This window comes from Euprymna scolopes, chromosome 6, assembly GCF_053919585.1.
Source record: "Euprymna scolopes isolate OS-2025 chromosome 6, ASM5391958v1, whole genome shotgun sequence".
Lineage (NCBI taxonomy): Eukaryota > Metazoa > Mollusca > Cephalopoda > Sepiida > Sepiolidae > Euprymna > Euprymna scolopes.
In genome coordinates this window covers 127371622-127388764 of record NC_136487.1, presented here as the reverse complement: position 1 = coordinate 127388764, position 17143 = coordinate 127371622, and the positions used below count along the sequence as shown (strand labels likewise).

General features: G+C 35.3%; 1 protein-coding gene across 1 annotated transcript in view; it reads left to right on the top strand.

Moving 5' to 3' along the window:
- The window catches only part of LOC145277949 (salivary peroxidase/catechol oxidase-like), an 85560-nt gene extending 69641 nt beyond the window's left edge, over window positions 1–15919 (top strand). The window contains exons 12-15 of the mRNA XM_080130046.1: window positions 5672–5872; window positions 11755–11918; window positions 13826–13931; window positions 15424–15919. Of these exons, the coding sequence (XP_079986172.1) occupies window positions 5672–5872; window positions 11755–11918; window positions 13826–13931; window positions 15424–15754 (802 nt within the window). The 3' untranslated portion in view covers window positions 15755–15919. The remainder of the gene's footprint in view (window positions 1–5671; window positions 5873–11754; window positions 11919–13825; window positions 13932–15423) is intronic.
- The last annotated feature ends 1224 nt before the right edge of the window (window positions 15920–17143 follow it).

Genomic DNA, 17143 nt, shown 5'->3' with positions numbered 1-17143 from the left:
CAATTTGAAAGTGCTTGTGAAATATAAGTCCGAGTTTACAATTTTGAAAGGGCCTTCACAGTATAGGTCCGATTCCACAATTTTGAATGTGCTTCTGCAGTATAGGTCCGAGTCGACAATTTGAAGGTGCTAGTGCAGTATAGGTCTGATCTGACAATTTTGAAGGTGCTTGTGCACTATAGGTCCGATTTGAGAATTTTTAAGGTGCTTGTGCAGCATAGGTCCGATTTGAAAAATTTTAAGGTGCTTGTGCAGTATAGGCCAAATTTAAAATATTTTGAAAGTACTTGTGTAGTATAGGTCCGATTTGACAATTTTGCATGTGTTTGTGCAGTATAGATCTGTTTTGACAATTTTTAAGGTGCTTGTTCAGTATAATTCCGATTCTACAATTTTGAAGGTGCTTGTATAGGATAGGTCCGATATGAAAAATTTTAAGGTCCTTGTGCATTAGAGGTACGATTTGAAATTGTTAAAGGTTCTTGTGCAGTATAGGTCCGATTTAACAATTTTGAAAGTGCTTGTGGAGTATAGGTCCGATTCGACAATTTTGTAACTGCTTGTGCAGTATATGTCCAATGCGACAATTTTGAATGTGCTTATGCAGTATAGGTCCAATTTGAAAACAGGTCCGACTTGACAAATTTGAAAGTACATAAGTATTGGTCCCATTTGGCAATTTTGAATGTGCTTGTGGACTACAGGTCAGATTTGAAAATTTTAAGGAGTTTGTGCACTGCAGTCTAAATCCCAATAAATGATTTTGAAGATGCTTTTACAGTATAAATATACGTAACCATATATTTTTATTAGTCACTGTGCCTGTTTTTAAGCTTGACATGCCAGGCATGACCTCCTCCTTATTTTTGAGTGACGTTTGTGTCTCTAAAGCTAGACTTGCTAGTCATTATCTCCTCCTTATTTTCGAGTGATGTTTGTTTCTCTAAAGCTGGATATGCCAGGCATGACCTCCTCCTTATTTTTGAGTGACATTTGTTTCTCTAAAGCTAGACATGCTAGGCATGACCACCTCCATATTTTCGAGTGATGCTATTGTTATAATATGCAAGTGACCTCCCTTGGATGTAACTCCGTTGTCGAATACAATTAGAATTATATACAATCATTGTTATAATATGGAAGTGACCTCCCTTTGATGGAGCTCCATTGTCAAATACTATAGAATAATAAACAATCATTGTTATAATATACGAGTGACGTCCCTTAGATCTAGCTTCGTTGTTGAATACCTTTAGAATAATATACAATCATTTTTATAATATACGAGTGACCTCCCTTGGATGTAGCTTCATTGTCGAATACTATCAGAATAATATACAATCATTGTTATAATATACAAGTGAGCTCCCTTTGATATAGCTTCATTGTAGCATACAATTAGAATAATATACAATCATTGTTATAATATGTGAGTGACCTCCCTTGGATGTAGCTTGCTCATTATAAGATGGGTGACTGCTTCTGAATACAAAATTGTGTATGCAGATAACCAAAGTTAAGAAACAATAAGGTTGCTCATCATCAGATGGGTAACTCTTTGAGAATACAGAATGTTTTATGTAGATCACCAATATTAAGGAACAATAAGCTTGGTCATTATCAGATGGGTGACTACTTGGAAATACAGAATGCTATATGTAGATCACAAAAGTTAAACAACAATTAGCTTCGTCATTATCAGATGGGTGACTACTTGGGAATACAAAATGTTTCATGTAGATGACCAAAGTTAAGCACAATAAGCTTATTATATTATCAGATGGGTGACTATTGGGAATACAAAATGCTTAATGTAGATCACCAAATTTAAGCAACAATAAGTTTGTCATTATTAGATGTTTGACTACATGTGAATACAAAATTCTTTATGTAGATCACTAAAGTTAAGCAACAATGAGCTTGATCATTAACAGATGGGTAACAACTTTGGAACACCAAATGCTTTATATAGATCAGCAAAGTTAAGCAACCTTGAGCCTGGTCATTCTTATATGGGTAATTACTTGTGAACATTAACTGCTTCATGTAGGTCACAAATTTTAAGCAACATGGAGCCTGGAGATGGAGATGGGTAAATACTATATATTGATCTCTAAAGTTAAACAACATTCTCCCGGTCATTTTCAGATGGGTGACTACTTCAGAATACAAAATGCTTTATGTAAATCACCAAAGTTAAGCAACATTGTTTGGTCATTATCAGATGGGTAACTACTTGGGAATATTTCATGTATATTTTAACAGTGTGGTGAGGGATATGAAGACAGTCCTGGAAATCGCAGAAACAATTTATGAGTAAACATGACTATTAGTTGGTGTGTTTGTAATGTAAAAATGATGAAATGCGACTTACTTGATTTGTGTGTGTCAAAGTTATTATTTTAGTAAGAGGGGCGCAATAATGTGGGTTAAATCATGAAAAATGATTGTCGAAATTAGCAACATATTCAAGAATTTTGAAAAATTATGAAGTGGGAGTTATATGATTGATGTGTTTGTAATGAAATACACAGCCCAGATAATGTCTCAAAGTTATTATTTTAGTAAAAGTTAAGCAGCATTGTCTTGGTCATTCTCAATTAGGTGACTACTTGGGAGTACAAAATGCTTTATGTAGCTTACCAAAATTAAGCAACAACGATACTGGCTATTATCAGATGGGTGACTACTTGGGAATACAAAATGCTTTATGTAGAAAACCAAAGTTAAGCAACGATGAGCTTGGTGATTATAAGATAGGTAATTACTTTGGAATACAAAATATTTTTGTAGACAACCAAAGTTAAGCCACAATGAACTGGGTCATTATCAGATGGTTGACTAATTAGGTATACATAATTCTTTTTTGTAAACAAGAAACGTTAAGCAACAACGGGATTTGTGATTATTAGATGGGTAACTACTTGGAATTACCAAATGCTTATTTAAATAACCAAAGTTAAGCAACAATTAGCTCGGTTATTATAGGATGGGTAACTATTTGGAAATACAAAATGCTTTATATTGATAACCAAAGTTAAGCAACTTTATTGTGGTCATTCTAAAATGGGTGACTACTTGGGATTACAAATTTCTTTATGTAGCTTACCAAAGTTAAGCAACTATGAGCCTGGCCATTATCAGATTTGAAATACAAAATGCTTTATGTAGATCACTAAAGTTAAGCAACAATGTGTGAGGTCATTATTAGATGTGTGACTACTTGGGAATACAAAATGTTTTACGTAGATCACTAAAGTTAAGCAACAATGTGTGAGGTCATTATTAGATGTGTGACTACTTGGGAATACAAAATGTTTTATGTAGATCACTAAAGTTAAGCGACAATGAGCTTTGTCATTATCAGAAGGATGACTAATAGGGAATACAAAATTCTCTAAGTAAATAACAAAAGTTAAGCAACAATTAGCTTGGTCAATATTTGATGGGTTACAATATGGTATACAAAATTCTTTATGTAGATATCTAAAGTTAAGCAACAATTAGCTTGGTCATTATCAGATGGGTGACTACTTGGGAATACAGAATGTTTTATGTAGATCACAAAATTTAAGCAACAATTAGCTTCGTCATTATCAGATGGGTGACTATTTGGGAATAAAAAATGCTTTATGTAAATCACCAAAGTTAAGTAACAATAATCTTGGTCATTATCAGATGGGTAACTACTAGGAAATGCAAAATGCTTTATTTAGATCACCAAGTTAAGCAACAATGAACTGAGTCATTATCAGATGGGTGACTAATTAGGAATACATTATGCTTTATGTAGATAACGAAAGTTAAGCAAAAATGGGCTTGGTGATTATTAGATGTTAAATACTTGGAATAACAAAATGCTCTTATAGATCACCAAAGTTAAGCAACAATTACCTTGGTTATTATAGAATGGTAACTATTTGGATATAAAAAATGCTTTATATAGATCAGCAAAGTTAAGCAACATTGTCTTGGGCATTCTCAAATGAGTGACTACTTGGGAATACAAAATGTTATGTAGCTTAGCAAAGTTAAGCAACAATGAGCATAGCCATTATCAGATGGGTGACTACTTGGGAATACAAAATGCTTTATGTAAATCACCAAAGTTAAGCAACAATGTGTGAGGTTATTATTAGATGTGTGACTACTTGGGAATACAAAATGTTTTACGTAGATCACCAAAGTTATGCAATGATGAACTTGGTCATTATCAGATGGGTAACTACTCGGGAATATTTCATGTATATTTTTAACAGTGTGGTGAGGGCTATGAAGACAGTCCTGGAAATCACAGAAACCGTTTACGAGTAAACATGACTATTGATTGGTGTGTTTGTAATGTAAAAATGATGAAATGCGACTTATTTGATTAGTGTTTTTGCAATGAAATAAACAGCCCAAACAATGCGTCAAAGTTATTATTTTAGTAAGAGGGGCGCAATAATGTGGGTTAAATCATGAGAAATGATTGTCGAAATTAGTAACATATTACAGATTAATGAAAAATTATGAAATGGGAGTTATATGATTGGTGTGTTTGTAATGAAATAAACAGTTCAGATAATGTCTCAAAGTTATTATTTTAGTAATAGGGAGCGATAATGTGGGTTAAATCATAACAATTATGGTAGAAATTAGTAATATATCCAAGAATTATGCAAAATAATGAAATGTGAGTTATTTTATTGGTTAGTGTGTAATTAAATAAACAGCCCAGACAATGTATGAAAGTTTTTATTTTAGTAAGAGCAGGGTGATAATGTGGATTAAATCAGTCAAAATTAGTAAAAATTATAGGATTCCACGAGATAGACACAAATATATACATGCAGAATACCCAGGATAACCCAGTATTGAATGAGATACATGCAAATGTATGCTAGTAAAATACATGGGCGCCTGGGATTGAATGAGATAAATGCAAATATATATTAACAGAATACCTGGCGGTGTCTGGGATTGAATGAGATTGATTGAAATATATACTAGCAGAATTCCTTGCGTTGACCAGGATTTAAGGAGATTGATGGAGATATATACTAGCAGAATACCAGGCGTTGCTCTGGATTTAATAATGTAGGTTAGAATATATACTAGCAAAATATCCGCACAAGGAAACCGGCAAGCAGCAAAGTCCCATCCCTACACGGTTGTGATCCCTAGATGTAAGAAAGCCTTTTACTCTAATAGCTTCTTCCCCAGAACGGCAGGACTTTGGAATTCTCTTCCGGTTTCCTGCTTCCCCAACTGTACTGACATGCATAAGTTCAAGTGTAATGCTAACAGACATCTTGCTGCTAAACTCCCTACATAGTACCCCTGGAACTTAGGTACCTGATAGTAAACCTTTACATCAAAGTGGCAAAATGCCTTGTTTGGGGTGAAAATGTAATAATAATAATAATAATAATAATAATAATATATATTATATTGTTTTACATATATATTATATTGTATTATATATATATATTATATACATACATACATTTATATATATATATATATATATATATATATATATATATATATATATATATATATATAAAGAACATTTTGTAAATGATTAGAGCAAGTAGCTTCTTCTTTCTAAATCATATCTACTTCCACTCTACTGATAATCAGTAAAAAAAAATAAATACGACACACGTTTTCTATTTTTACTTCTCAGATATGTTGTACCAGCGTTAAAAAATTCATACTTGCAAAGGGCACTTGGCTCAGGCACGGATAAAGTTGCATTAAACCTTCAACAATCACGAGAAAATGGGGCTCCAGTCTACACAATATTTTATCGTCTCCTAAATAACATACATATTGGAGGAGACCTGAATGAGATTGAATGGAGCCCAGAACTAAAGGAACTGTACCCGTAAGTAAATTGATCAATACTCCTCCTCCTCCTCCTCCTCCTACTACTACTACTACTACTACTACTAGTAGTAGTACTTCTACTACTACTACTACTACTACTACTAATAATAATAATAATAATAATAATAATTCTGATTTCGTTTATCAACGTCTCTCTGGAAAGGGAGGAGCTTCAAAGATCATGGGTTTCCTGGGGATGTTGGTGGTACCTTCAATAGCAGAAGTCTGAAGGCCGCCTAAAACATCGAGGATTTGTAGGTTTTTCAATTGTCCTTCCAGACGACTTTATACTACTCCTAGCGTACCTACTACGATCAGGATCATTTGTGTTTTAACCCCGTGTACACGCCTTATCTCCAAGGCCAATGGAACATAATTGCTCCACTTCTCTTTCTCCTTCTCTCTCACGGTACTGAAAAGTTTACAATTTGCCAGTTTTTTTGAGACCTTGTCAATGACGAGCAAATCGGGACGATTATGTTCCAATTGCTTGGTCGTTATGACACATTTGTCCCACCATACCTCTACCTTGCATCCTCACTTGTTCTCACTTCATCAGGCACTTCCTAAACCATTATCTAGCACACTTCACCCCAAACTTTCTTACAGAGCTCCCAATATATCCGGAGTCCCATGCAATCATGTCTTTTGCGATACTCCCTCTGGGCCAATCCACTACACCCCGGCTGCAAGGTGCGCAATTGACTCTTGGGTCTTACCATAAATTCAATATTCTGCAGCAACTTCCTCTCCCTTTTTTTTAACAATCGTGTTCCTAATGCCTGCTCTTGTGCTGCACAAACAAAAGTTTCAGTACTCTTAGGGACTTTCACAGGTGAATATATCTTCATTCCACATATTCCTATGATTCCACCAGATACACCATTACACTTTAGGACATTGCACTTTCCAATTTTATTTTCGCTTGCAATAACCATCAACAAAGCTCAGGCAACAATCTTTACAATTGTGTGGCTTACAGCTACACACTGACTGTCTTTTGACGTGGACAATTTATGTTATGCGTTCAAGAGTCACCAAACCAGAAAATCTTTACATCAGCTAAGAAAATGGAAAAACAAAAAATATGTACCCATATGAAATGGGAAATTAAACCTATAAAAAACGTGCATTTTCTCATTTTAGAACTTTTTCCATTGCGCCAATTTTAACCACAGCAACGTGTGGCAGGGTACGGCTAATAATAATAATAATAATAATAATAATAATAATAATAATAATAATAACAATGATAATAATGATCAAGAACATTGAAGTTGCATACAAGTTCTCTATCTCCCTCCCAATCCCTACCATTGCCCCATCATCGCCCCCCTCAGAAGAATGCTGCCAAATAGTCGAGAAGCGTTAAGGAGGATGGAAAGACCAAGAAGAGAGCACTGACCAAACCTTAGCTGGACAAGTGCGAAGAGAACTGAGACCTTGGGGAGGCTTATTGTCACTAAAATTCCAGTGAAGACCAATGGCCGCTGTCATGAAATGAATAGTAAGATAACGCAAATTTATTTGCAAATGTTATCAAAAGAGGTGGAGAGTACTGGAAATCTGAGGAGACTTGTTGTCACTCAGGTTCCAGGGAACACCACAGGGTGCTTTCAAGGAGAGATCTTTGATGACCTGCGTGAAAGTTCCTATTATTATTTTCATTTAATAAAAGATTTTCTCGTCCACAGATGTCCTGATATCTAGCAAGTTGATTATATTTATAAGCGAAATAGCTACGATAATTTCATTTATTTTTACTTAGTGATAGGTAATCTATTTCTCTACTTTCCTTTATGCACGTCAGTTTAACTTTTATTAAGTACAATACTAAATATGTTTTATTTTTCATTCATTTTTTTTAATGGAGAGTAGAGAATGAATTGTAGATGTATTATCGGCAGCTCCCGTTACTCTCGCTTCTCTTTATTTGTCCCTCAGTCCCCATTTGTAATGAGTGATTTTTCTGACAAAGGGAGAAGAAAAAGCTGTATTCTGTGTTGACAGTATTTTGTGCGAACAGTCGCCAGGGATGGCGGAAATTTTCTGTTTTTATGTCTATCCTTGTAGCCATGTCACTAGTAAGGGTGCTGGATGTAAACGTTTTATCTTGACTGATGTTATCCGCCTGATAGTCAAGAACCCGAACATAGAATTATTCACTAAGGAGCCTGTCCTATCAGCAGGTGCAAAATACTAGGGCTGCTGTATTACCATTTGGGTAATGGATTCTAGACAATGTAGTAGCTTCTGGTGGGGCCTCTCGATGCCATATTAGTTACGGCTTTACCTTATCATGTGCTACAAAAAATTCTTCGTTTCTTTTCCTCTCTTACTTTCCCTCTCTGTCCTGCTCTAAGCAAGTCTGCCGACCTAGTCCACAAATACCAAAACTCTATCATGAAAGGTTTCAAGAAAAAATACACGATTTAGCCCAGATGCCCAATTTCCAACGTAGACCCTCTCTACCATGTCTCCTTCTCAAACATCGGGGAGGTCTACGTTCTAACTTTCCAGAGGTTAAAAGCCAATTACAGGAGACTAAACCAGACTTATTATTTCTAAGCAAAACTTACATTGGACAGACGATTTCTCTAGATGAGTTCATAATTAAAAGATACTTTAACTTAACTTCCAAATCTGACCCCAAAGATCTCCATGGGCATGGAATTTGTGTCTATATTAAAGATAGCTTTCCATGTGGTAGGCACATCTTCCAAGAAGATCCTAACTTACCCTTATGCTTTCGGGTTGCATTTGCTCACACTACTGCGTTTATATTTACACTCTATCGCCCCCAAAACAGCGGAGTTACTATCTTTAAAAGCATATCTGAGAAAATTGGCCATGTCCTATCTACTTATCCTACAGCTAACATTCACATATGCGGAGACTTCAATGTTCACAATGTGGAATGGTTAACCCACTCAAACAAGACCGATGATGAGAGGGGGTTCTGTCACGATTTCTCCATTGCATATGACCTCACTCAGATTGTTCACGAATCCACCAGTGTGGCCGACTTTGACGCGCAGTATGCAAGTCTCTTAGACCTTTTTCTCAGAACTTGTCCTAAGCTATGTTCAGTTTTTGTTTAGTCTTCACTTGGATCTTCCGACCACTGTGTTGTATACAATTAAGATAAAAATGAAATGTAATAAGTCCTCAGACGTACCTCTCCATCGTACAGTATATCCATAGTCTATGGCAGATTGGGATAGCTTCCGTACATTTATATCAGATCTAGCTCTACGTTTCATGTTTAAAAAGGATGTGTCCTTTATAGTATGAGATCTGACAGAATATTAATTGTAGGTATAGACCGTTTCATACCTGCGAAAAATGTTCCAGCAAAAACCAAACAGCCAGTCGTTATTCTCGCCATTGCGCACAGAAATCACTTTTTCCATTCCTCCCAATAATAAAGTACGCAAGATAGTTGTATGTCCAAAGTAGGTGAGCAGCGGCTTGGTTCCTACCAATTTTGGCAAATAGCAAACAATCAAAGCCAAACTCTTTGCCAAGAACTTTGCAATTAATTCTACCCCTTGCGGCCAAGGCCGCCAACACCAATATTTCCTTTTGTATCAGAAATCACGATATGTGATATAAAAATATCTTTACGTGATGTTGCCAAGCTAATCAAAAATCTTGATTCCAGTAAAGCAACCGGCTCTGACGGTATTCAAATTATAATGCTCAAAAAACTTCAACCAGAACTAGCGCCCATACTTACAAAACTGTTTAAACGTTGTCTTAAGGAGAATAGTTTCCCATCTCCCTGAAAAATCTCACCTGTTTGCCCTGTATTTAAAAATTCAGGCGATCGGTCATGTCCCTCTCAGTACAGGCTAATAAGTCTCCTGCGCGTCATCAGTAAGTTGCTGGAACCTGTGTTAAATAGAGAAGTAGTCAATCATCTGGCACACAATATGATTTCCGTTCTGCTAGATTTACAGCAGACGTGCTTACAGTTATATCTCATAGGATTAGAGAATATCTCGACGGAAGCAACCTTTCAAGGGCAATTGCTCTTGACATATCAAAAGCCTTTGATAGGGTATGGCATAAAGGTTTACTTTAAAAGACCTCCAGCTATGGTATAGCTGGAAATGTCTTCTCAGTTATCAAATAATTTCTCTCTGATAGATTCATAAAAGTAGTAGTTGATGGGCAGAAATCAGAAGCTCACAGTATTAATGCTGGAGTCCCTCAAGGGTCCATCCTGGTCACAATTCTCTTCCTGATTTACATTAATGATCTTCCAAATCACACATTACATCACTCGTAGACATTTATGCTGATGACACTACCATCTATGGTAGCACATCTAAGACCAAGTTGTCTCCGATTCTCTCCTCTCTGATCTTGAGCACGTGGTACAATGGGGAAAGGAGTGGCTGGTTACTTTTAATGCATCAAAAACAAAGCTTCCATCTTTACATCATCGGTCCTGGATATAACCTTAAACTATATCCAATGGTGAGGCCCCAGCTTTCGGGCTTTGGAAGGTGTGGAGCCACCCTTTAATTGCCATTGCTTTCAGGTCCACCCTGACCTGGAGTGGTAGTACCTGTTAGGATCCCAACCATGGGTTAAATAGACTTCAGAAAAAATATATTCTATTAAAAAATTGTTCTTCAAAATCACTGGATTCGGCATTAAATAACCTGAAAAGGGTTGATATGCCGTAAAACAAAAACAACCAACTTTACATCATCATCGCTCTGATCGCCATCTGACATCAATTGAAATGAATGGCTCTCGTCTTGGGGAGGCCTCATGTTTTGAAAATCTTCTGGGTTTGACCTTTACTCCTGATCTGTAATGGAACACATACATCAAATCTGTTGCCAAGGCCGCTTGAAAAATGGTGGGATCCTTCTATCGATCCAGTAGATATCTCACTCCTGATGCAATTTTCTATCTATGTAAGAGCCAAGTATGTCCAAGGATGAAGTACTGTTGCCATATCTGGACAGGAGCTGCTAGAAAGGACTTATCCTGCTTTGATAGAATTCAAAATAGACTTCCCTGCAACATCTTTCTCACAGAAGAGACATTGCGAGTTTGTCTTTGCTTTATCGTTATTTTCATTGCAAGTGTTCGACTGAGCTTCAGTCTATGGCCCCCATCGCCAAAGTTTCACAAGAAACACTCATCTAGCTGAAAACACTATCAATAATTTCCGCCACTTTTTATCTGTGCCTAAACCTAAACGTAGTTTCCGTGAACAAAGCTTCTTTCTTAAAATTGCACGCCTGTGGATTTGTTTTCCGTTTTCTTCCGTTCCAGCTGATTACAATATGGTTGTCTTCAAATCCAATGTAAACAAGTGCTTGATAAGCCGTTCCACTTAAGTTAACAAATTTACGGAATTTCCATTACTAACGACAACTATATTGTCCAATTGACTACTGTACACGTTTTAACCCTTATCCTCGAGTGGCCTCTTGGACTTGATAAGTATTGAAGCCTATGTAAAAAAAATGCAAAATCCTTATCGACACAGTAGTTCCCGAGAAAAAAAATCTGAAGTAAATCTGGCATGTAGGTGACTAATATCAGTCCTTCTTAACCCTAACTGTGCATCGAGCAGATATCGTAATACTCAATTCGCTGCACCATATCTTCACAAACGTCCATACAAAAGTTTTGCCAGATCGATCCAATAGATTTTGGGAAAATGTGGAAGAGACAGCTAGGTAGACAGACTAAAAGAAATATAATATAGACAACAAATAATTCTAATCCTGCAGTAGTGTATTTTTTATCTGTCGTCTCAATAAATTTCATTTATGAATAAAGACATTAAAATGTGCGCTCTATATTTAGAAATCTTATATTATGTTTTTATCATTATTTTTTTAATATCAGGATGGAACTCGATATGGAGCTCTTGCCTGGCCTTTTTTATGAAAAAATGAATCTACCTGGTGTGAATTACGGTAAGACAACAAAGGTGCTAATAGACAAGCAATTCAAAGTGTTAAAAGAAGGCGATCCATACTTTTACAGTCACGCAGGAGTTTTTACACCAGGTAAGTTTTTTTTTCTTATTCTATGATATGCCAGCTATGAGAAGACTTACGTAACACGTCGTTTTGCCCATAATTTTTAGCCCTTAAAAACGAACAAAAAGTATGGCCGATTGAATTATGCTTTATGTCAAATTGTTGGTTGAAAATGCTAAATTTTTGCTAATTCTTGCACTCAATATTAATCCCCATGAATCGTTAACTGAATCCTTAACGAATACCATAATACTCAGATCGCAAAAGCTTATCATAATAAAGGTCCATACAAAATTTTACACGGATTAGCACAGAATATTCCGAAAAAAAATTGAACGGACAGATAAACAGACAACCATACTAAGAAAAATATAACATAGATTAGAACTTAAAGAATTTAATATATATATATATATATATATATATATATATATATATATATATATATATATATATATATATATATATATATATATATATATGCCATCGCAGATAAATGTCTTTATTTCGAACCTTTGAAAACAATCTTTTTAATCCGAAATACTTGAAGACAGTCCTCTAATCCGAACTATTAAAGGCAATCTCTTTAATTTGGAACCATTCTAGTGAATCTTTCGAATATGTAAGCCTTGACAATTTTCCTAATCCAGATTTATTGAGGACAACTTTTTTTAACCCGGAACCTTTGAGTTCAAGCCCTCTGATCCGGAAACCCTAACAGAACACACAGATCTAATGTCATGTAATGTATAGAACACAGATGGGTTTAAAATCTTGAACAAACTCGTGACAAAATCAACACGAACATTTGGCATTACATTACAAGAGATAAACGAAATTTTAAAGGGTCGTAGAAACATGTGCTGCCGTCTAGTGTTTATATTGGTATAGAACGTGTAGTAACCAGCAAATCAGCAACCCTGATTATGTTGCAAATGACTTCAATTAGAGGAGATCGAATGTCTCATAAAAACACAATCAAATAACATACGTGCACATTTAGACGTATATTATGTGTCTTTTATGTTCAGCTAAGAAATCTTCCTGAAGCAATCATCACAATCAATAAAGTTCAAATTATTAATCGCTTGAACCCCTCATTTATCATCGACATTCTCTAAACCTAGTATTCATTTCACAATGCTTCCAGCCGATTGTCTATATAATTGCCCCTTCTCTCTTTTAGCCACGTACGATCATTTGTTTCTAGTGCACGACAGTATTAAGATCACATTAAATACACTCGTTGACCCGATGAATCCGGTCTTCCGTGTACGTATCATCTTTGGTTAGCGAATCTATATCACGAGACGAATATTTGTAAATTATTATCTATTATGTAATATTCTGCCTTTTATATGAAATATCTTTAGACATTTTCCAGCTTGAAGTCACTCGACATAGTATAAGCCGCCCAATACCTAAAAGCCAAATGGAATTGCCCGGTTATTTTTCTTTTCTTCTATTCCCAATAAAATGACCGATACCAATTTATTTTATTGAAAACAAAAATAAATGAAAATTATAGAGTAGATGAAAATGTAATAAAACATTATAGAAACATTTCTTCTTCTGACAATCATGCTAAACTCCTTTCTATTATTATTAGCAGAACCTGTGGAAATTCCACGTCTGTATTTCTTTTCTGTTGTATATTGCTGATGTGCTTTAAAAATCCATTATATGGACGTGCAGCGTGAACGCATGCCCCATGATAATACTGTATAATCTTAATAATCTGTTCTGAAACGATTGAAAGCAATGGCGGTTAAAAGAAGTGTTCTCTTTTCAAAAGAGTTGTACCCGCGAATCTACCAGCGGTTATATAATACTCGCATATTTTTAATTTATTGATATCTGAACTCCTTAAAAAATTGTTTCCTTTTTATATTAAATGATTTGTGTATGTATAGAATAATATCTTATTTTTATAGAACAATTTACTGAAATAAAGAAGACGACATTGGCGAAAATCTTGTGTGATAATGGAGACTTGACTCACGTTCTCGAAAAAGCTTTAATCAGAGACAGTGTAGAGGGGTAAGTACAAAACATTTTGTTTCTGTTTAATTTTTATTCATGTTCTATTAGGATTTTAAGCCTGAAGGTTTACTCGTTGCTTTTAACAAAGGGTGAAATTATTTATTGAAATCTAAAACATACTTCTTTTACTTTTGAATGAGTAAATACAGAATAATAAACCTGACAGCTATTCTCGAAGTAAAGAAGTTTTGAGCCTTGCCGGAACGAAATGAGTGATAACTTGGGGAATACCAGGCGTTATATACGTATATATGGCTGTTACGATCTGGTCTTGGAATTTGTCAACTTCTGATCTACCTATGTTAAGTAATATTTGTCGTAGCCTACTATGTAATGTTGTCCCTGTCCTTATTAGCGCAACTTTATGCTACGAGTACATCTTTAAGTATTGCGAAGAACCACAGCGACAATTAATATAAATTATTTATAAAAGTGTATGGCATAAAGAATAAAGAAAATGAAGGATATATACGCATGTGCATTTATATTAAAATGGGAATAAATGCAGGAAAGTGCTAACTTTACATAAACAATGTTTTGTAAATGTAAAAATTAAGAGAAAATATGATAAAATCACAAAACATTTATACAACTATCAGTTATAAAATGATTAGGGAAATGTTCCGCGAATATGTAAACACGAAGGGTTTGGCTGCGCATGCCTATACATGTCTGTTAATCTAAATAGTGTGTATGAGTAATTAACAATGAGCGTATTAGGCAGCGTATCATTGTGTTAGTATAGGTTTAGCTTGTTCTGCGTGTGTGTTAGAGCGTGTGTTGATGTGTATCAGATAAAAGCTTGTACGTGAGTTTCTGAAATATTTATTTCCGTTTTCCCGGGTGAAAAGCACGGGTTGATGTAAGTTCGAGGTATGTCGGATTGAATCTCGATAGAACTCTGAATATTTATTTGTTTTGAATTGGCATTTCTGAATTCGTATCGACTTGTTTTATTTTGTGTTTAAAAAGCTTTTCATTGGTTGGAAAATATTGAAAGTTCACGGTCCTGTGAAAACTTGGATTTGCTATTGGATGTGATTATGAGAGGGCATCCCAAACGAAGCAGAGAGAGAGAGAGAGAGAGAGAGAGAGAGGGAGAGAGAGAGAGACAGATAGACAGACAGAGACAGAGAGATTGTCTATTAAAGTCAATCGCTTTTTGGCGTTCGTTCGAATCGCGTTTCGGTCTTACTTCACACCTATCGGCATAGGATAATTCAAGGCAAGGCAAGTAAAGAGTTCAATCGTAGAAAAATTTAAGTTCCAACTCGATAAAAATAATACACGTATAGAAACAGGGATTAACTTAGCATAAATATTACAATAATTATATCACAGATGAGAATACAAAAATAGGTAAAAAAATAAATATGCATAAACAAGGGAATTTCATAGTTCTTTGAAATAAATTCTAATAGCGTCGGAGCAGTCACAGATATCATTACCATATTGTATAATTTGTTGCTTATTTTTTTATTTCTTTCAGAAATGCAAAAAAAGAATGTTCAGATTTGGTTGGTATGGATACTTGTAATTGGTCAACTGTTGGATGGTCAGATTGGCGTAACCATGGTCTCTACTTTGGATTTTATATACTTACTCGTAAATGTAATATTTTACCTAGCTCTAAGTGTTACTGCACTGGAGAGCCGATCCAATACAAACCATATCAATCGAGGGCGCTTCAAAATATCGTTAACGTCGAAGCAATTAAGAAAATAAACGATATATTTTACGAAAACTTTGGTCCTGGCGGCAACCCACTGAATCCGAATAAATCAAATTTTACTGTGATTTTGAAAGGACTGACACTATAATTACTCTCTGATTCTTTCCAATTTCAAATTTAGCAATAAAAATTGTGCGAAAATCTTATATTTAGTAAATGTTATAATCAAGTTTTTAGTATGCCAAGATTTTCAATATAAAACTGTTCTCATGTCAGAAATATTAAGAAGCAAATAAAAAATATTTTAATCATTTACTTTTGTACCATTTTTATCATTTTTATGTTTATAGCAAGAACAGATATTCATATGTTGCGTTCATTTTTCTCCGCGCGTATAGCAATAACAATGCTATTCCAGGCCTATGCGAGATAAATCAATAAACATACAGTTTCACGCATTAGCTTGACAAACAGATTAAAATATAATTACATACATAATAATGACAGATCAATAAAAATACTCTTTCAACATAGAAGTTAAAGATCAAAATAAATAATTGTTAAACATAATCGTAATAGACCACAGCAGATACTCTCCAAACATAGCTATTAAAATAAACGCAAATACACTTCAAGACATAAGCATTGCAGCCCAACGCGAAGTATTGTCAAACGAAAGTTTTACAGCATAATACAAATATTCTTTCAAACTTAAACGCTATATCCTAGAGCAAATACATGTGCAAACACAAGCGTTACAAATCAACACAAATCGTGTTTCAAACATAAGCGTTACACATCAATATAAATTGTGTTTAAACATAAATGTGAAAGATCAATAACAAATTTTTCAAACACAAACATGAAGGATCAAATCAAATACTCTTTAAAACATTAGCGTTACAGACCAAAGCTTATGCTCTTAAATCATCGGAGGTGTTCAGGTTGGAATCGACGGTGCTGCTTGGGATCATGCCGTGTGGAATCACTGGAGGTGTTTGAGTTTGAATTGATTTTTTTTCAGGATCGTGTCGGGTCGCGTGGACGATATTGTTTGGAACTGTGCTACCACGTGATATTTTTTGTGGTTCTCTCTTTCCCTAACAAGCTATTTCGGTCATTATGACCTTCGACTCAAAATGCATACAAGTATTTGATGTCAGTAAATCCGGACAATCAATAGTGGAGTACCTGGAGAAAGCTAAACTGATATATTAGCCGAGTGGAGTGAAGCACCACAATTGCGTTATTCCGATGCGCATATGCGGTGTACCTGCAATTAAGTGAGGAAATATGTCCGGATTTTGATTGTGTAAAACAATAAGCAAAAACGCTGTACACAGCCTTCGCTTTGGATTTCTTCGCTGCATGGAAGCAGTTTTACAGCACGCTGCTTTCAACCAGGTGAAACGGTCGATGTATTTTCGGCAGAACTACGCAGGCTTGCGGTCCTGTTTGGCAGCGTATCAGATCAGTGCTTACAATGCGCATCCATTGCTAGACTGCCTGAACATGCGGAAGAACTATTAAGAACATC